Source organism: Littorina saxatilis, linkage group LG16, assembly GCF_037325665.1.
Source record: "Littorina saxatilis isolate snail1 linkage group LG16, US_GU_Lsax_2.0, whole genome shotgun sequence".
In the NCBI taxonomy this organism is placed as follows: domain Eukaryota; kingdom Metazoa; phylum Mollusca; class Gastropoda; order Littorinimorpha; family Littorinidae; genus Littorina; species Littorina saxatilis.
In genome coordinates this window covers 49,433,977-49,454,436 of record NC_090260.1, presented here as the reverse complement: position 1 = coordinate 49,454,436, position 20,460 = coordinate 49,433,977, and the positions used below count along the sequence as shown (strand labels likewise).

General features: G+C 43.7%; 1 protein-coding gene across 5 annotated transcripts in view; it reads left to right on the top strand.

The window, feature by feature from the left end:
* The window catches only part of LOC138951160 (TAR DNA-binding protein 43-like), a 34,848-nt gene extending 17,501 nt beyond the window's left edge, over positions 1 to 17,347 (top strand). For 4 of the 5 annotated variants that reach the window (XM_070322800.1, XM_070322803.1, XM_070322799.1 and 1 more), the window contains one exon: positions 14,226 to 17,347. In XM_070322800.1, the coding sequence (XP_070178901.1) occupies positions 14,226 to 14,581 (356 nt within the window). In that variant the 3' untranslated portion in view covers positions 14,582 to 17,347. The remainder of the gene's footprint in view (positions 1 to 14,225) is intronic. The other variant, XR_011451023.1, reaches the window with a different exon arrangement.
* The last annotated feature ends 3,113 nt before the right edge of the window (positions 17,348 to 20,460 follow it).

Here is a 20,460-nt window from a genome sequence, read left to right as displayed (position 1 = left end):
TCCTGTCCATCTGATGCCTCATATAATATTCAGAACTGCGAAAGTGACTCGATCGAGCGTTTGCTCTTCTTGTTTTTTATTAATTTAAATTTTATTGCAATTTTGAATTTGACTTGTAAGATAGCCCCTAAAAAAATATTGCACCTCTTTTTTGTGCATCAGTTACAGAATTCGTTCCTGTGAAATGTTAATAAACCGTTCTATACCCAATAAGGTTGGGGCGATTTGGAACACGGTCCCACTGAGGATTTTTGTTGACAAAGTTTGCACAACAGCCACTGGACAACAGCCTATATACCTTGATTAACATGAAAATGGACCTTAGATTTATAAAAGGCCATTATCAAATATTTTAGGCAATAGATGTCAAAGGTTTGTTTGTTTGTTTGCTTAACGCCCAGCCGACCACGACGGTTCATATCAGGGCGATGCTGCTTAGATATATAACATGCGCCACATGCACACACAAGACAGAAATCTCAGCACAGGCTTCATGTCTCACCCAGTCACATTATTCTGACACCGGACCAACCAGTCCTAGCACTAACCCCATAATGCCAGACGCCAGGCGGAGCAGCCACTAGATTGCCAATTTTAAAGTCTCAGGTATGACCCGGCCGGGGTTTGAACCTACGACCTCCCGATCACGGGGCGGACGCCTTACCACTAGGCCAACTGTGCCGTATGTCAAAGGTGGGATTATCCTGTGCTAGTTTTGAGAAATTGCATTAACAAAAATTGTTGTCGTTAAGTACTGATACAGCACATTTTGATTTTTAATACATTTCGCAAAAAAAAAATATTGCAACATATCTTGTTGTACCCAACTTAAAACATTCATTCCCTTCTCATTTCATTGAATTTTGTTTTAGCCATTGAAAGGCACTTCACTTGGCTATCTGGCACATTTTGCGGATCAAACATTTCTTGTATTTTGACTGGGTCAAATGACTGCTGCTCAAATTAAGAAATCGCCCCGACAGCAAACGGTACCAAATGAATTGTTGAAATCTCCGGATAGACGCAACTTTTACATATGAGGAGAAACGTTAATTATTTTTCAAGAACAGGTTGTTGACTGATCTTGCGTAGTATTGTGTTGTTCCATTTCTACTGATACAGGTGTCGAAATCATGAGCGAGCGTCAATTGGTACAATGAACAAAAGCTCTGCATTTCAGCACTGACCGGTTGGATTGCTGTGAAACTTTCAGCATAATTTGTCTTCATACGAGACATACTTCAGGTAAAATGTTGGATCATTAAAGGTATTTGTTTAGATGTTTTGCAATCTTCTGGATAGAAAAAAGTGAACTGTCATGGGTTGCATCTTAAAAATAATCAGTGTTGGGCCCGTCTGTCTGCTGTAGACAAAAAAAGAAAATGATGTTGGCAATTACTGTTTTTAAAGCTAGAGCCTTGAAATTTTATGTAATTAAAATTGGTTTAAATGATTTTAGTTTGGATGATTTTCAGACAAATTTGGCTTTTTCTCGAATTTCAAGTTCACAGCATGACAATATTGCTACAGAAGATCTATCACTCCTAAGAATATCCACTGAGCTATCAAGGAAACGGTCCACTTCATGAAAATAATGATAGATTGATTGGAGGTCACAGCTTGATGTCTGGGGAAAATTTAGTCTCGGATAGGCCAGTGGTTACCTATGAGTCGCTCGAGTGTCCAAGTGCACATTTTTTGTCTTGGTCAGCCTTGTGTCGATCTTTTCTATTTGATGTTACTGGGTCACGCACTAAAAAGAAGGGGTATGTGTTAATGTTGCTGTTGAGTATGAGGTTAGTTAATTAACAAGTCTGTTGGCATCAGGATCAAATTGTAGGCAATACGTAGGAAATAGTGTTTTCTGTTAATTTTACAGCGGTAATGAACAGACCAATAAGTAGGAAATAGTGTTTTCTGTTAATTTTACAGTGGTTATGAACAGACCAATGAGTAGAAAATAGTGTTTTCTGTTAATTTTACAGTGGTAATGAACAGACCAATAAGTAGAATATAGTGTTTTCTGTTAATTTTACAGTGGTAATGAACAGACCAATGAGTAGAAAATAGTGTTTTCTGTTAATTTTACAGTGGTTATGAACAGACCAATAAATAGGAAATTGTGTTTTCTGTTAATTTTACAGTGGTTATGAACAGAGAGAAAATAGTGTTTTCTGATAATTTTACAGTGGTTATGAACAGACCAATGAGTGGAAAAGGGTGTTTTCTGTTAATTTTACAGTGGTTATGAACAGACCAATGAGTAGGAAATAGTGTTTTCTGTTAAGTTTACAGTGGTTATGAACAGACCAATGGGTAGGAAATCAGTGTTTTTTGTTTGTTAGTGGTTATGAACAGAAAAGGGAGTTGGTCTTTTTTTTTGGGGGGGGGGGGGGGTTAAACAGGGGGTTCCACTGTAATGGGGAATCTAAGCATATGCTTCTCTTGTTTCCCATGAGTGTCCCGACTAGCAAATTAAGTCCATTGGTCATACTCTAATGAAACTTTAGCATTACTTGTAACAAAAATGTGTATACATGCAAAGTCGTGAATTTTGTTGATGTAAGTGAAAAACCCTGTTACAGGGTTCAAAAGGTTTTCTCGAAGATTGCATAACTTCTGAACAAATACTTGTAATGATCCAATACTCCACCTGATGTATTTCCTGTCTGTAGGCATGACATTGTGAAAGTTTCTAAGTAATCCTCCACACAGAGCTTTTTGTCATCGTACCCTTCAAAATGAAGTTAGAAAAAAAAAATTTGTCCACTCATGGATTGACACCTGTATTAGGAAAAATGGTATTGCACAAGAACTACTATCAATCAATCAATCAATGACGCTTATATCGCGCATATTCCGTGGGTACAGTTCTAGGCGCTCTGCAGTGATGCCGTGTGAGATGAAATTTTATACGGCCAGTAGATACAGTAGATACAGATAACCAATCAAAACTACCTATTGTGGATAGACAACTGATGACTTTCTCCTGCCTTTACCCTTAATTGAGCGTTAGTCACACTACCCCAGTAAAGTATATCTTTGATAAGAAAAGTGTAAGGTTATTGACAGAAAGTTCAGCAATTTATTGAGGGGTGAAACAAGACAACCCCTCTATAAGAAAAGGTTTTAAAAAGCCGCATTGTACAGCCAGTACAAAATCATCCACTAAGAAGTTTTCTTTTTGAGATACAATTTCTGGTTTTTATATTACAGTGTTCAAAAAGCAACAACAACAAGAAATTCCTCCGAGGTAGGAAAAACACCCCTGTCCTTACCATTCTCACTGCCACCAACTGAGAAGGTTATTTCCCTTTGACCATTAATATGTCCTGTCCCTCTATAAGTCCTTGTAGAATCTTAATCCACCAATAACTCCCTAACCGTGTGTTTGACTGGTCCCAATTTTTGTAAGGACCGTCTCAGGAATGTATAGAACCTGTTCACCAAGTTTGGTGACGATCGGTCCGTTCATTCTTGAGATCTATATGCGAACACAAACAAACAAACACATCGACCGAATCCTATACACACCCCTATACCGGGGGTGTAAAAATGACTGGCAGCAGTGTAGCCCAGGATAGCACCATATTAAATGACTGGCAGCAGTGTAGCCCAGGATGGCACCATATTAAATGACTGGCAGCAGTGTATCCCAGTATGGCACCATATTAAATGACTGGCAGCAGTGTATCCCAGTATGGCACCATATTAAATGACTGGCAGCAGTGTATCCCAGTATGGCACCATATTAAATGACTGGCAGCAGTGTATCCCAGTATGGCACCATATTAAATGACTGGCAGCAGTGTAGCCCAGGATGGCACCATATTAAATGACTGGCAGCAGTGTAGCCCAGGATAGCACCATATTAAATGACTGGCAGCAGTGTAGCCCAGGATGGCACCATATTAAATGACTGGCAGCAGTGTAGCCCAGGATGGCACCATATTAAATGACTGGCAGCAGTGTAGCCCAGGATGGCACCATATTAAATGACTGGCAGCAGTGTAGCCCAGGATGGCACCATATTAAATGACTGGCAGCAGTGTATCCCAGTATGGCACCATATTAAATGACTGGCAGCAGTGTATCCCAGTATGGCACCATATTGCTTTTTCCATTGTGTACAGATTGGTTATATCTTCCTGCAGCTCTGCTAAGGAGCAAACCAAGCGTCCTTGCAAGGAAACACATTCTGGACACATTTTTTTCTTTTTTGACCCAAAGGTAAACTCCTACAGATGCCATACAGATTTTATCTCCCATGGGTTTTGTAATTAACAGCCCACCCTTCTCCCTGACCTGGGAATGGATATGATTATACTGCCTTTCTGTTTACAAGAGGAGGAGTTTTCAGGCTTGTTTTTTTTTATTTTTATAATTGATGGAGGTAGCTCGGATGCAATTTATGTTGTGCGTTCCATTGTGTAGTTGGTTTTCAGTCGGCTGCTGGTTTTCTTTCCTAGAATTTTGTTTTTAACAGATCCTCCCATTGTGTTTGCTTTTTTACTGGGGACCAGTGTCAGGGAGTTGTGGCTGGAGTGTGGAATGTAGGCTTGTGACAAGGGAGGCAACTGTTCACCGCTGTGAAAGTGCAACTGTCAGGGGAAGTAACCACATGTTATGAACCATGTTGTTTTTAAGCACAGTTATGTCCCTTGTTTCCATTCTGTGGTACAGGGTAAGGAAAGTGATTAGAAATGCAGGTTTGTTCTGTAGGTAGAACCCCGTCTACTGATGTGTTGAGGGTCTGAGTCCTTGGAGGGAAAAACAAACCATCACAACCTTGCTTGTGAAATTCTTTTTATTGTTTTTCTTCTTTCCTAATTTTTTGGTATGCATCGTTCTTGATACTTGTGATATTGAGTCAGTTGTGTGGAAGCTTGGATTGGGCTCAGTTGGTTACCAGAGGTGTTGAGCTCTGAGGCAGATTTGCCCTTCGTGACAACCCTTACATTTTCATTTCTCATCATCAGCTAAGTGGAAAGGGAAGTAATCAGAGGTGTTGAGCTCTGAGGCAGGTTTGCCCTTCATGACATCCCTTACATTTTCATTTCTCATCATCAGCTAAGTGTAAAGGGAAGTAACCAGCTAAGTGGAAAGGGAAGTAATCAGAGGTGTTGAGCTCTGAGGCAGGTTTGCCCTTCATGACATCCCTTACATTTTCATTTCTCATCATCAGCTAAGTGTAAAGGGAAGTAATTAGAGCGAAGAGAGGCTTGACACCAGCACAGTACTACATGCGAAGGGAAAAAGGTTTGTAATAAGGAATGACTCGCCCTGAAAGCAAGGTTTGAAACGAGGATGGTGAACATCTTCATCCGATATGTAACCAGGGGTGAGAGATGAAATGTTACACAGACCTGGGAACCCATACGATTTAGTCCTAATTTGTAGGGCTTTTTCTAAAGTACATTCAATACGGTCGGTTGAAGAAAAAAATATGTCAAGAAAAATTCCTAACAACTTTTCTTTAAAAGTGCATTCCTGTCCGTTTACTGGGGCACTGGTTTTTTGTATATGATGGAAAAAAAATTCCGAACTCTGCATTTACAGCTTTTGTCATTCAACATTGAAAGAAACATTTTTATTGAGTCACTTGAGAAAAAGTGACTATGTAATCGGTCAGTGTTAGTCTGTCCGGCCGGCCGGCCGTCCGTAGACACCACCTTAACGTTGGACTTTTCTCGGAAACTATCAAAGCGATCCGGCTCATATTTTGTTTAGTCGTGACCTCCAATGACCTCTACACTTTAACGATGGTTTCGTTGACCTTTGACCTTTTTCAAGGTCACAGGTCAGCGTCAAAGGAAAAATTAGACATTTTATATCTTTGACAAAGTTCATCGGATGTGATTGAAACTTTGTAGGATTATTCTTTACATCAAAGTATTTACATCTGTAGCCTTTTACGAACGTTATCAGAAAAACAAGGGAGATAACTAGCCTTTTCTGTTCGGCAACACACAACTTAACGTTGGGCTTTTCTCGGAAACTAGTAAAAGTGACCGGGCTCAAATTTTATGTGAACGTGACTCCCAGTGACCTCTACACTTTGACGTCGGCTTTGGTGACCTTTGACCTTTTTCAAGGTCACAGGTATGTCTTGAAGGAAAAAAATTGAAATATCATATCTCTGAAACTATTCATCGGATTTGATTCAAACTTTATAGGATTATTCTTTACATCAAATTATTTACATCTGTATTGTGTTGTGAATAGCAATTTCTTCCTGTCCATCTGATGTGATGCCTCATATAATATTCAGAACTGCGAAAGTGACTCGATCGAGCGTTTGCTCTTCTTGTTAGATGTATTGGTTAACGTTGCAATCCGACTGCAAAGCATGTTAGAATCTTCGATCTTCAACATGTGTGGAGTACACTCATATTTCTGAAAATACGCCAAGTTTGAGAATACTGGCTTCATAACGGGGCTCCCAGGTCTGATTACACTACTGCACAGTTCTGAGAGTCGGAGAAGGCTATGCAGCCTGTATGAGCAAGCAAACGCACAGTTGACCCCAGAATTGCCCCACCCCACAGGGTGCAGGCAGTTTAGACTGGGCCACACAACACCAATTGAAAGATGTCATGGTGTAGTTACATCGAACGCTGAAGAAGAAGAAGAAATGGTATAGTTCACTGCAACCACCACAAATGTTGGTTGTCTGGGAGATGGAAATGTGTGCAATTCCAGTCATCTGTTTCTTTGTTTAGTTTAGTATTTGTTCCTTTCGCGTTGACTTGGGAGAAGATTTTGCATGCACACTCCAAGCACCCACACACACTGTGACCGCAATGTGAGAAACTCTGGTGGTAACAGGAAGCAAGCAGTCGGTGAGAAACCGGTACAGGTACAGGACAGCGTAAGTATTTACCCTGTAGTGTGAAGCAACATAGTTATTTGTCAATTGTTTCTAAGGTTTTGTAAGTATTTACATTGTATGCAACAGAATATGTAAGTTAGGTGTAAAAAAGATTGTAAGGTAGTGTAAGTGTGCAACAACATTTTTCGTTAATTGGATCTGAGATGGAAGTTTATTCCACGAGCCCGTAGGGCGAGTGCCATCAAGATATTTTGTATGGGAAAGATGTAAGGCTTTGTCTGATTGGTTGAAAAATATCACAGCCCTCCAATGAAAATTACGGTATTCCGAGCAGTTTGAAATGAACTGGTCATCTGCTAAGAGTGACACGAAAATGGCCGTAAGAGGCAGTGAAGACGAACACGCACTTTCACACTCAAAATATTCCAAAACACATCTTTTATTAATTTTATACAGTAAACTTTGTTTTTGAATCATTTCTTTATTCATTCCTTTTTTATTTGATACATAATATGTGACTCACAAACATCAATTATGCCAATTATTTTTCACTCAAAGTGAAAAAAAATTGCCTTTTCACTGTGTCCTCAGTTGACACTGGGCGATGTGGCAATGCTACTGGTATTCAAGGAGATTATTCAAATCCGAAATTGACCCAACTTCGACCTTGGTAAACAACATTAAATATTGAGGGTCTTTGTGACATTGTTGAGTAACTGTCCGCATGGATTTAGAATAGAGCAAGTCATTGATCGTTTAGGGCCAGCGAGTTTAAAGTAGGGTGCAAGTCATTGATCATTTAGGGCCAGTGAGTTTAAAGTAGGGTGCAAGTCATTGATCATTTAGGGACAGCTAGTTCAAAGTAGGGTGCAAGTCATTAATCAAATAGGGCCAGTGTGTTTAAAGTAGGGTGCAAGTCATTGATCATTTAGGACCAGTGAGTTTAAAGTAGGGTGCAAGTCATTGATCATTTAGGGACAGCGAGTTTAAAGTAGGGTGCAAGTCGTTGATCATTTAGGGCCAGTGAGTTTAAAGTAGGGTGTAAGTCATTGATCATTTAGGGCCAGCGAGTTTAAAGTAGGGTGCAAGTCATTGATCATTTAGGGCCAGCGAGTTTAAAGTAGGGTGCAAGTCATTAATCATTTAGGGCCAGCGAGTTTAAAGTAGGGTGCAAGTCATTGATCATTTAGGGCCAGCATGTTTAAAGTAGGGTGCAAGTCATTGATCATTTATGGCAAGCATGTTAAGTAGGGTGCAAGTCATTGATCATTTATGGCCAGCGAGTTTAAAGTAGGGTGCAAGTCATTGATCATTTAGGGCCAGCGTGTTTAAAGTAGGGTGCAAGTCATTGATCATTTATGGCCAGCGAGTTTAAAGTAGGGTGCAAGTCATTAATCATTTAGGGCCAGTGTGTTTAAAGTAGGGTGCAAGTCATTGATCATTTAGGGACAGCGAGTTTAAAGTAGGGTGCAAGTCATTGATCATTTAGGGACAGCAAGTTTAAAGTAGGGTGCAAGTCGTTGATCATTTGGGGACAGCGAGTTTAAAGTAGGGTGCAAGTCGTTGATCATTTAGGGCCAGTGAGTTTAAAGTAGGGTGTAAGTCATTGATCATTTAGGGCCAGCGAGTTTAAAGTAGGGTGCAAGTCATTGATCATTTAGGGCCAGCGAGTTTAAAGTAGGGTGCAAGTCATTAATCATTTAGGGACAGCTAGTTCAAAGTAGGGTGCAAGTCATTAATCATTTAGGGACAGCGAGTTCAAAGTAGGGTGCAAGTCATTGATCATTTAGGGCCAGCGAGTTTAAAGTAGGGTGCAAGTCATTAATCATTTAGGGACAGCGAGTTCAAAGTAGGGTGCAAGTCATTGATCATTTAGGGACAGCTAGTTCAAAGTAGGGTGCAAGTCATTAATCATTTAGGGACAGCTAGTTCAAAGTAGGGTGCAAGTCATTAATCATTTAGGGATAGCTAGTTCAAAGTAGGGTGCAAGTCATTAATCATTTAGGGACAGCTAGTTCAAAGTAGGGTGCAAGTCATTAATCATTTAGGGACAGCTAGTTCAAAGTAGGGTGCAAGTCATTAATCATTTAGGGATAGCTAGTTCAAAGTAGGGTGCAAGTCATTAATCATTTAGGGACAGCTAGTTCAAAGTAGGGTGCAAGTCATTAATCATTTAGGGACAGCTAGTTCAAAGTAACTCCTGCTACCCCATCATCCCCTGCATTGATGGATCACACAGGTGTTTAGTGGCAGCAAGTAATACAACAAAGATAACCTGCATATATTCACTCCTCAGCAGTAGAGGTGGGCCTGTAAGCAGTAAAGGTAGGCCTGTAAGCGGTAGTCTAGAGGTAGGCCTGTAAGTAGTAGAGATAGGCCTGTGGAAGGGCTGTCCCAGGAACAGCACAACATATAATGGTGCAATAGCACAGTGCAGGCATGGGATTTGTCTGCCGAAAAGATTAATTGGGGAGGCAAAAATGGTTAAAAAAACTGAATATAATGGCAAACTTGGAGCTAAGATGACACCATAGTAGCAGTTGGAACATTTGGCTTAGGATTACATTTTCAAATTAGTACTTTTAATCTTTGAACTTGGTTTCCTGAATAAATGGCTTTTCGAAAACACTTCCCTGTCTCGCAAGGAAAGATTCGGGACCTATTGCACAGATTTGTTTGTTGAGTTCACGTTTTTAAAACTTCATGTCTCCTGTAACATGGATCATTTTTTTAAAGAAGATCTCGGTCAGGATTTTCAGCGGTGTGTGAGAAAGCGCCTCCACCACGAACAAGCTTTTCACAACATCCGGAGCATGCTAACCAACACTTCCACTTGTCAGCAAACTATCGGTGGCGATTTGTGGCTCCGATAATGATATTTTCAAAACAAGCCGGTAGTATAGTTAGCGCATGCTGCGTGTGATGCACATCATAGTTGGTTGCCCGTCCCGATCACAGGATAAAGCCAACGTCCCCATCACAGGATAAAGCCAACGTCCCGATCACAGGATAAAGCCAACGTCCCCATCACAGGATAAAGCCAACGTCCCCATCACAGGATAAAGCCAACGTCCCCATCACAGGATAAAGCCAACGTCCCCATCACAGGATAAAGCCAACGTCCCCATCACAGGATAAAGCCAACGTCCCCATCACAGGATAAAGCCAACGTCCCCATCACAGGATAAAGCCAACGTCCCCATCACAGGATAAAGCCAACGTCCCCATCACACGATAAAGCCAACGTCCCCATCACACGATAAAGCCAACGTCCCGATCACAGGATAAAGCCAAGGGGGAATGTGGAACATGCTCCGTATCTTGTGAAAAGCTTGTCCCAGGTGAAGGGGCGCTGGCTCCACCAGACAGCTGAAAACCCTGGCAGTGAGCACAACAAGATTTTTGTGAGGTGTGATGACTAAACAAGTTCACTTTCTCTAGAAGTCAACAAACTTAACGGTCCTTGTTTCGGATGCCTCGTGCAGGGTTTAACTTGAAGCCAGCAAACTAAACGGTCCTCCTTATTGCCAACAAACCTAACAGTCCCCCTTTCTTGCCTCGTTGCAGGGTTCAACTTGAAGCCAGCAAACTAAACGGTCCCCCTTATTGCCAACAAACCTAACAGTCCCCCTTTCTTGCCTCGTTGCAGGGTTCAACTTGAAGCCAGCAAACGAAACGGTCCCCCTTATTGCCAACAAACCTAACAGTCCCCCTTTCTTGCCTCGTTGCAGGGTTCAACTTGAAGCCAGCAAACTAAACGGTCCCCCTTATTGCCAGGCAACAAACCTAACAGTCCCCCTTTCTTGCCTCGTTGCAGGGTTCAACTTGAAGCCAGCAAACTAAACGGTCCCCCTTATTGCCAACAAACCTAACAGTCCCCCTTTCTTGCCTCGTTGCAGGGTTCAACTTGAAGCCAGCAAACTAAACGGTCCCCCTTATTGCCAACAAATCTAACAGTCCCCCTTTCTTGCCTCGTTGCAGGGTTCAACTTGAAGCCAGCAAACTAAACGGTCCCCCTTATTGCCAACAAACCTAACAGTCCCCCTTTCTTGCCTCGTGCAGGGTTCAACTTGAAGCCAGCAAACTAAACGGTCCCCCTTATTGCCAACAAACCTAACAGTCCCCCTTTCTTGCCTCGTGCAGGGTTCAACTTGAAGCCAGCAAACTAAACGGTCCCCCTTATTGCCAACAAACCTAACAGTCCCCCTTTCTTGCCTCGTGCAGGGTTCAACTTGAAGCCAGCAAACTAAACGGTCCCCCTTATTGCCAACAAACCTAACAGTCCCCCTTTCTTGCCTCGTGCAGGGTTCAACTTGAAGCCAGCAAACTAAACGGTCCCCCTTATTGCCAACAAACCTAACAGTCCCCCTTTCTTGCCTCGTGCAGGGTTCAACTTGAAGCCAGCAAACTAAACGGTCCCCCTTATTGCCAACAAACCTAACAGCCCCCCTTTCTTGCCTCGTTACAGGGTTCAACTTGAAGCCAGCAAACTAAACGGTCCCCCTTATTGCCAACAAACCTAACAGTCCCCCTTTCTTGCCTCGTGCAGGGTTCAACTTGAAGCCAGCAAACTAAACGGTCCCCCTTATTGCCAACAAACCTAACAGCCCCCCTTTCTTGCCTCGTTACAGGGTTCAACTTGAAGCCAGCAAACTAAACGGTCCCCCTTATTGCCAACAAACCTAACAGTCCCCCTTTCTTGCCTCGTGCAGGGTTCAACTTGAAGCCAGCAAACTAAACGGTCCCCCTTATTGCCAACAAACCTAACAGCCCCCCTTTTTTGCCTCGTTGCAGGGTTCAACTTGAAGCCAGCAAACTAAACGGTCCCCCTTATTGCCAACAAACCTAACAGTCCCCCTTTCTTGCCTCGTTGCAGGGTTCAACTTGAAGCCAGCAAACTAAACGGTCCCCCTTATTGCCAACAAACCTAACAGTCCCCCTTTCTTGCCTCGTTGCAGGGTTCAACTTGAAGCCAGCAAACTAAACGGTCCCCCTTATTGCCAACAAACCTAACAGTCCCCCTTTCTTGCCTCGTTACAGGGTTCAACTTGAAGCCAGCAAACTAAACGGTCCCCCTTATTGCCAACAAACCTAACAGTCCCCCTTTCTTGCCTCGTTACAGGGTTCAACTTGAAGCCAGCAAACTAAACGGTCCCCCTTATTGCCAACAAACCTAACAGTCCCCCTTTCTTGCCTCGTTGCAGGGTTCAACTTGAAGCCAGCAAACTAAACGGTCCCCCTTATTGCCAACAAACCTAACAGTCCCCCTTTCTTGCCTCGTTGCAGGGTTCAACTTGAAGCCAGCAAACTAAACGGTCCCCCTTATTGCCAACAAACCTAACAGTCCCCCTTTCTTGCCTCGTTGCAGGGTTCAACTTGAAGCCAGCAAACTAAACGGTCCCCCTTATTGCCAACAAACCTAACAGTCCCCCTTTCTTGCCTCGTTGCAGGGTTCAACTTGAAGCCAGCAAACGAAACGGTCCCCCTTATTGCCAACAAACCTAACAGTCCCCCTTTCTTGCCTCGTTGCAGGGTTCAACTTGAAGCCAGCAAACTAAACGGTCCCCCTTATTGCCAACACCTCGTTGCAGGGTTCAACTTGAAGCCAGCAAACTAAACGGTCCCCCTTATTGCCAACAAACCTAACAGTCCCCCTTTCTTGCCTCGTTGCAGGGTTCAACTTGAAGCCAGCAAACTAAACGGTCCCCCTTATTGCCAACAAACCTAACAGTCCCCCTTTCTTGCCTCGTTGCAGGGTTCAACTTGAAGCCAGCAAACTAAACGGTCCCCCTTATTGCCAACAAACCTAACAGCCCCCCTTTCTTGCCTCGTTGCAGGGTTCAACTTGAAGCCAGCAAACTAAACGGTCCCCCTTATTGCCAACAAACCTAACAGTCCCCCTTTCTTGCCTCGTTGCAGGGTTCAACTTGAAGCCAGCAAACTAAACGGTCCCCCTTATTGCCAACAAACCTAACAGTCCCCCTTTCTTGCCTCGTTGCAGGGTTCAACTTGAAGCCAGCAAACTAAACGGTCCCCCTTATTGCCAACAAACCTAACAGTCCCCCTTTCTTGCCTCGTTGCAGGGTTCAACTTGAAGCCAGCAAACGAAACGGTCCCCCTTATTGCCAACAAACCTAACAGTCCCCCTTTCTTGCCTCGTTGCAGGGTTCAACTTGAAGCCAGCAAACGAAACGGTCCCCCTTATTGCCAACAAACCTAACAGTCCCCCTTTCTTGCCTCGTTGCAGGGTTCAACTTGAAGCCAGCAAACTAAACGGTCCCCCTTATTGCCAACAAACCTAACAGTCCCCCTTTCTTGCCTCGTGCAGGGTTCAACTTGAAGCCAGCAAACTAAACGGTCCCCCTTATTGCCAACAAACCTAACAGTCCCCCTTTCTTGCCTCGTTGCAGGGTTCAACTTGAAGCCAGCAAACTAAACGGTCCCCCTTATTGCCAACAAACCTAACAGTCCCCCTTTCTTGCCTCGTTACAGGGTTCAACTTGAAGCCAGCAAACTAAACGGTCCCCCTTATTGCCAACAAACCTAACAGTCCCCCTTTCTTGCCTCGTTGCAGGGTTCAACTTGAAGCCAGCAAACTAAACGGTCCCCCTTATTGCCAACAAACCTAACAGTCCCCCTTTCTTGCCTCGTTGCAGGGTTCAACTTGAAGCCAGCAAACTAAACGGTCCCCCTTATTGCCAACAAACCTAACAGTCCCCCTTTCTTGCCTCGTTGCAGGGTTCAACTTGAAGCCAGCAAACTAAACGGTCCCCCTTATTGCCAACAAACCTAACAGTCCCCCTTTCTTGCCTCGTTGCAGGGTTCAACTTGAAGCCAGCAAACTAAACGGTCCCCCTTATTGCCAACAAACCTAACAGTCCCCCTTTCTTGCCTCGTGCAGGGTTTAACTTGAAGCCAGCAAACTAAACGGTCCTCCTTATTGCCAACAAACCTAACAGTCCCCCTTTCTTGCCTCGTTGCAGGGTTCAACTTGAAGCCAGCAAACTAAACGGTCCCCCTTATTGCCAACAAACCTAACAGTCCCCCTTTCTTGCCTCGTTACAGGGTTCAACTTGAAGCCAGCAAACTAAACGGTCCCCCTTATTGCCAACAAACCTAACAGTCCCCCTTTCTTGCCTCGTTGCAGGGTTCAACTTGAAGCCAGCAAACTAAACGGTCCCCCTTATTGCCAACAAACCTAACAGTCCCCCTTTCTTGCCTCGTTGCAGGGTTCAACTTGAAGCCAGCAAACTAAACGGTCCCCCTTATTGCCAACAAACCTAACAGTCCCCCTTTCTTGCCTCGTTGCAGGGTTCAACTTGAAGCCAGCAAACTAAACGGTCCCCCTTATTGCCAACAAATCTAACAGTCCCCCTTTCTTGCCTCGTTGCAGGGTTCAACTTTGGTGCTGCCATGGCCCAGATGGCCCAGCAGGTGCAGAACTTCAGCTACAACACTGCGGCCTTCGACCAGTCAGCCTACGCCACCCCCACCCCCGGCTACAGCTACAACGTGGCCGCCTCCAACAACGCCACCCCCGGGACCACCGACAGGGCCGGCTATGACCGCTCGGAACAGGCCTACACTGGGTCGGCGTACGAAACGCCGCAGCCAGGTGGTAACTATGCCAACGCCAACGGTCAGGGTGGGTACGGCCAGGCTGCGGCCTACGGTCAGCAGCAGCCCACTGCAGGGTACGGGCAACAGGGAGGGTATGCCCAGGGCACCCAGAACTATTACAACTATTGAACCCCCTCCCTTCCTTGCCACCCCCCACCCCCCCCCCCCCCCTCTCTGGGCCGACTCGCAACCCTTACCGTGGCGTGGCTGCTGAGAGAGAGGGTGATTCTGATTGGACGACTGGAAAGAGAGGATGATTCTGACTGGTGGACAGGAGAGAGAGAGGGCGTTGCTGATTGGAGGACTGTAGGCTGCGCTGTGACTGGCTCGCGGAACGAGAGGGAATGCTTTTATTTGGTGTGCTGAAGAAAGAGTGATGAGATACATTTCAACACCAACTATACCTGAAAGCGAGAACGAGTGTGTACTGCTACTGCTTGGAGAGCTGAAAGGGGAGAGAGAGAGAGCTTCTGATTTGAATTAAGTTGCTGCTGTGAGAGAGAGCAATTCTGTTTGGACAAGAAAGAAATGGCTTGAAATTGCTGCTGTGAGAGAGAGCAATTTTGATTGGAGGGGAAGAGAGAAGCGGAGCAATTCTGAATCTTGAGAAGTTGAAAGAGAAGGGCAGACTGAGTGGTTGGCCCGAACAACGTGGCTGAATGGGAAGAGAGAGAGCGACAGCGCCTGGATGAGCCTTTGGTTGACTGTGCAAGTGGGTGCCTGAGCAGCGCTGACACTGGCTGTTTTTCAGTTCCAGAGATCGGCACGACAAGCTGTGGAGTTGTCTGACGGCAGGAGTCTGACGAGAGGTGGGTACCGCTGTGTGCAAGGTGCGCTGTGAGAATCGGCCCGCACACAACCAAACACTGTTCCCTTGTGAAACAAACACCGTTCCCTTGGTCGAGAGCCTCTGAGAGAAAGACCTTCAGAGTAGAGAGAGAGAGAAGAGCAGGACACTGTCAGCCAGAACAAGGTACTGGTTGCAGGCGTGTGAGTGGAAGTGATGCATCCAGACTGCCGTAGAAAAGAGCAGCTTTCCTGGTAATAGTACGCAGCAGTTGGGACCATCTGGAACAAGCGTTACTTGGCCTGTGCACAGAGTGTAATAGTACGCAGCAGTTGGGACCATCTGGAAGAAGCGTTACTTGGCCTGTGCACAGAGTGTAGTGGGAAAGAAAGTCTGCTGTGCCAGCATTGCAGTAGCCTCAAAAGTCAAACCGTGCGACAGCAACTTCGTGAATGAGAATCGGCTTGGTGTGTGTGTGTGTTGACAATTTATCAGGAAAGACTTTACAAGTGAAATTTACGGTTTAGTTTTACTGTTGCTTCATGAATGGTGTGTACATAGGTTTGACGACTTGTCCATGAGTTGTGTTGTGGGTGGTTGTTATTTGTTTATGTTAGAAGGTTGACTCCATGTTGATTGTTCTTGCAGGTTGACATGCTTGTCTCTCTCCACCGCTCTCCTCCCCCCTTTCAATACCTGATTCCCCCAGCCTAGTTGACCTTGTCAGTCACCTTGACCCCTTGACCTCCTGGGCGCGGGGTCATTGGGAGGGCTCTGCGAGTGGTTCTTCGGGAGTCGGGTGAGTAACATGGGTGCTTGCGAGCGAGGGAGCGAGCGAGACAGACGACCCATGAGCATCAAAGTGTAGGTGGCATTGCCAGTCTGTTGCCAGTTCCACCCCTCAAGTGTTATAGGCATTTTATTTGTTTACTTCTGTACATTGTTTTATGCTAGTACCCTCTTCTCTTTTAACCTGTTGTTTTTGGGCGAGGTGTTGCAATTCAGTATTTTGGCAACGTTGCGTTTTTGTGTGTGTGTAGCTACAAGTGTGGTGGTTGGATTCCTTCCACGCACAAGAAAACTGCAACAAAGCGTTTTATCTTTTATTCTAAAATCTGGTTTCTACTTTTTGGGTCTCACCTAATTTTTACCCCCTGTTAACTGTTGCAAAACTCTTATTCTTCATGGGGCGGGGAAATAGCTCAGTGGGTAGCGTCGCTGGCTTCAAAATCAGTTGTCGCTATCCGCGTTGGTTTGATCCCCACGTTCGGGGAGCGATTTATTTCCCAGAGTCTCTCCGGTGTCCCAACACTCCCTAGAGCACGCATGCGCACGATAAAGATCCCAAGTTCACAGTGAAAGTGTCAGAGCTGGAATACATGCATGCTTAAAAAATAAAATAAATGGGTAGCATGTACTGAATGGCAGCTTGCTTTCCCCAGCGAGAAGCAATTTTCCATGAGGCTAACCTCACAGGACCATATGAAATCTTATCCTCATCCTTTGATTTGCTCAAAAGTGATTGACCTCGGTGGGTGATGTCCACGCCATTTATGGAGAGTGGAAAAGGGTGGCACACTTTCCTCCATAGCTATTCCCCCACCCCCATTCCCCCAAATCTCTGGTCACCTGTTGCTGCAGAGGGCACAGTTGGCAGAATCAACTTTTTGTTAATTGCTACCCCCACCCCCATTCCCCCAAGTCTCTGGGCACCTGTCGCTGTTTGACTGCAGTTGGCACAATCAACTTTTCCACCCCCTCCCCCAACCTCTCTGTAATGCCAGATAAAGCCTGTCTTCTTTTTCCCGAGTTGCTTGGGGATAGTGGTGTGCATTGATTGGATATTAGACTGGGTGCAAGTGAACACCTGACACTCCAGCTCCAATTGTCAGCCTCACTACGTGTACATATCATACCACTGGGCGGTTTTTCTCTTCCATCAACACTGCATGGTGTTTGGTGGGGTTGTTCTTTTTTTTAAATTGTACATGTTTTTCTTTGACAGTGCTCTGTGTGTATGACGATGGTGAAATGTAGTCTCATTGTATTATCGTTCCATGCATTCTGATTCAAATCGATGTGTTCAAAATAAAGGTTGAAACTTTTAACTGGACTTATATGTACATGTAGAAAGAAAGAGATAGCGAGTCTGTGTGTGGTGTGTTTGTGTTAAAGTTTGTGTGAAAACTCGAACGTTGCCTGTGCGTGTGGTTTTTGTGTGAGTGCATGTGTGTGTGTGAAAACTTCAATTCAATAAAACTTATCTTATGGCTCATGTACAAAATAACACCACATTAAAACACTGTCTCAGAACATATACTCTTGGAACACCACATCAACTTGCACATTGTTCCAACTACCCGATCTGACCAGTTTTACAAAGAAAATACAGAAACATGATCACCTGAATCGTGTTTTCTTCAAAACATATGAGTCACTGAATGTGTAATGATTTCCTATCATTCATCTATAAGTTGCCTCCCTTGATTTCATTTTTGACTCACATGCGAAGCAAAAGTGAGTCTATGTACTCACCCGAGTCGTCCGTCCGGACGTCCGTCCGGAAAACTTTAACGTTGGATATTTCTTGGACACTATTCAGTCTATCAGTACCAAATTTGGCAAGATGGTGTATGATGACAAGGCCCCAAAAAACATACATAGCATCTTGACCTTGCTTCAAGGTCAAGGTCGCAGGGGCCATAAATGTTGCCTAAAAAACAGCTATTTTTCACATTTTTCCCATTTTCTCTGAAGTTATTTAGATTGAATACCTCACCTACATATGATATATAGGGCAAAGTAAGCCCCATCTTTTGATACCAGTTTGGTTTACCTTGCTTCAAGGTCAAGGTCACAGGAGCTCTTCAAAGTTGGATTGTATACATATTTTGAAGTGACCTTGACCCTGAACTATGGAAGATAACTGTTTCAAACTTAAAAATTATGTGGGGCACATGTTATGCTTTCATCATGAGACACATTTGGTCAAATATGATCAAGGTCAAGGTCACTTTGACCCTTATGAAATGTGACCAAAATAAGGTAGTGAACCACTAAAAGTGACCATATCTCATGGTAGAAAGAGCCAATAAGCACCATTGTACTTCCTATGTCTTGAATTAACAGCTTTGTGTTGCATGACCTTGGATGACCTTGACCTTGGGTCAAGGTCACATGTATTTTGGTAGGAAAAATGTGTAAAGCAGTTCTTAGTGTATGATGTCATTGCTAGGTTTCGTTACCCTAAAGGTCGAGGTCAAGCATGTGAGTCGTATGGGCTTTGCCCTTCTTGTTGAAAAAATTCTGAGAAAAAAGATGTCCCCCTGAGATCCATGCAACAGAGCAAACTAGGAAGACAAAGTGTAGAGATCTTAATTCCTTATTTTGATGAATTTATCTATCACCATGCAATTTCACTGTTAAAGGAATGGCTTCAAAATGATCTCCCTTGATCTCTCCTTGCACAAAACTCGTTTCCACTATTTGGCATTAGGAATATCAAGAAAAATGAATCTGAAAATCGCTTCAAACAAAGTCCGAGATATCTGTACAATTAAAAACAATAAGAGGTGCTTAAAGCAATCTGATAGTGATACGTGATAAATGGAGAGAAAAAAAACAAGTCGCGTAAGGCGAAATTACTACATTTAGTCAAGCTGTCGAACTCACGGAATGAAACTGAACGCACTGTATTTTTTTCACCAAGACAGTACAGCTTCGTCAATCCCCGCGAGAAAGAAATCGCTCACCTCCCACGTGCAAAACGCAGTGATATGCACACGCCAGAATAGCGCGGTAGCGTATTGTGCTAACCGCTTTCTGAGCTTGTTTTGAATACAACCTATATCTATATGTTTTTGGAATCAGGAAACGATAAAGAAAAAGATGAAATCATTTTTGGATCGATTTCTTAAATTTTAATCGTAAGACTATTTAATCTATTTTCGTTAATTGTGATCACCTTTTAAGAGTAAACATGACATATGTATATATTTTTAGATCCAGAATGTAATGAAGAATACGATGCAATCAATTTTAAATCTGTTTGCGAAAAATCGATTTTAATGACAACTTTAATGAGCAAACTCATTAATTAATTTGTAAGCCTCCAAGCTGAAATGCAATACCAAAGTCCGGGCGTCGTCGAAGTTTACTTGACCAAAATTTCAACCAATTTGGTTTAAAAATGAGAGCGTGACAGTGCCGCCTCAACTTTCACGAAAAGCCGGATATGACGTGATCAAAGACATTTATAAAAAAAAAAAAGAAAGAAAAAAAACGTCTGGGGATATCATACCCAGGAACTCCCATGTAAAATTTCATGAAGATCGGTCCAATAGTTTATCTAAATCGCTCTACACACACACACATACACCTCACCCTCGTCTCGATTCCCCCCTCTACGTTAAAACATTTAGTCAAAACTTGACTATGAATCAATGACTTTATACATGAGAGGGGTTCACTAGTCCGAGGGTTCACTAGTCCGAGGGTCCACTAGTCCGAGGGTTCACTAGTCCGAGGGTTCACTAGTCCGAGGGTCCACTAGTCAGAGGGTTCACTAGTCCGAGGGTTCACTATAGACGCTTGAACAAAGGATATTCAGTTTGATTTGTTTTTATTTTGTGTGTGTGGATGTGCGTGTGCGTGCGTGCGTGTGTTTTTCACTGCTTTGAAAACCAAATCGAAGAATATTCTCATAAAAACACTGAGTTGTTTTCATTCAAAAAGATAATGTGGTGTTTTATATTTTGACTGAAGAAATCTCAGACTATTTCCCCCAAGAAACTTAGTTATTTATATTTTGACTGAAGAAAGGATATTAAATTTATCAGGATACCGCCCCGACTGGACAATTACGTGATCGAACTGCCTACAGTTTTTAGTCATAGTATATAGCACCTCGGGTTTCCTTTTGCCCCTGAGGGTCAATTAGTTATCCCACCAACCTGAATTATGGAGAGGATCGAGCCTGGGTTGTAGGGGAGACCGGGGCTAGTCCGCCTACTTTTATGCTTTTGGTAGCATAACTGGCGAGTTTGATGAACTAGAAGACTGATTTTTTATTTTACATCAAGACAAATGTGTAGCTGATATCAATGTGCAGACAGTTTTTATGTGCGCATGAACATTTGTTGTGCATACTGCTTTAAGTAGACCTACCCTAACGTAGGCGAACTTGCCCCAAGTCGGGGTAAGTCCGCCTACAGGGTGGGGC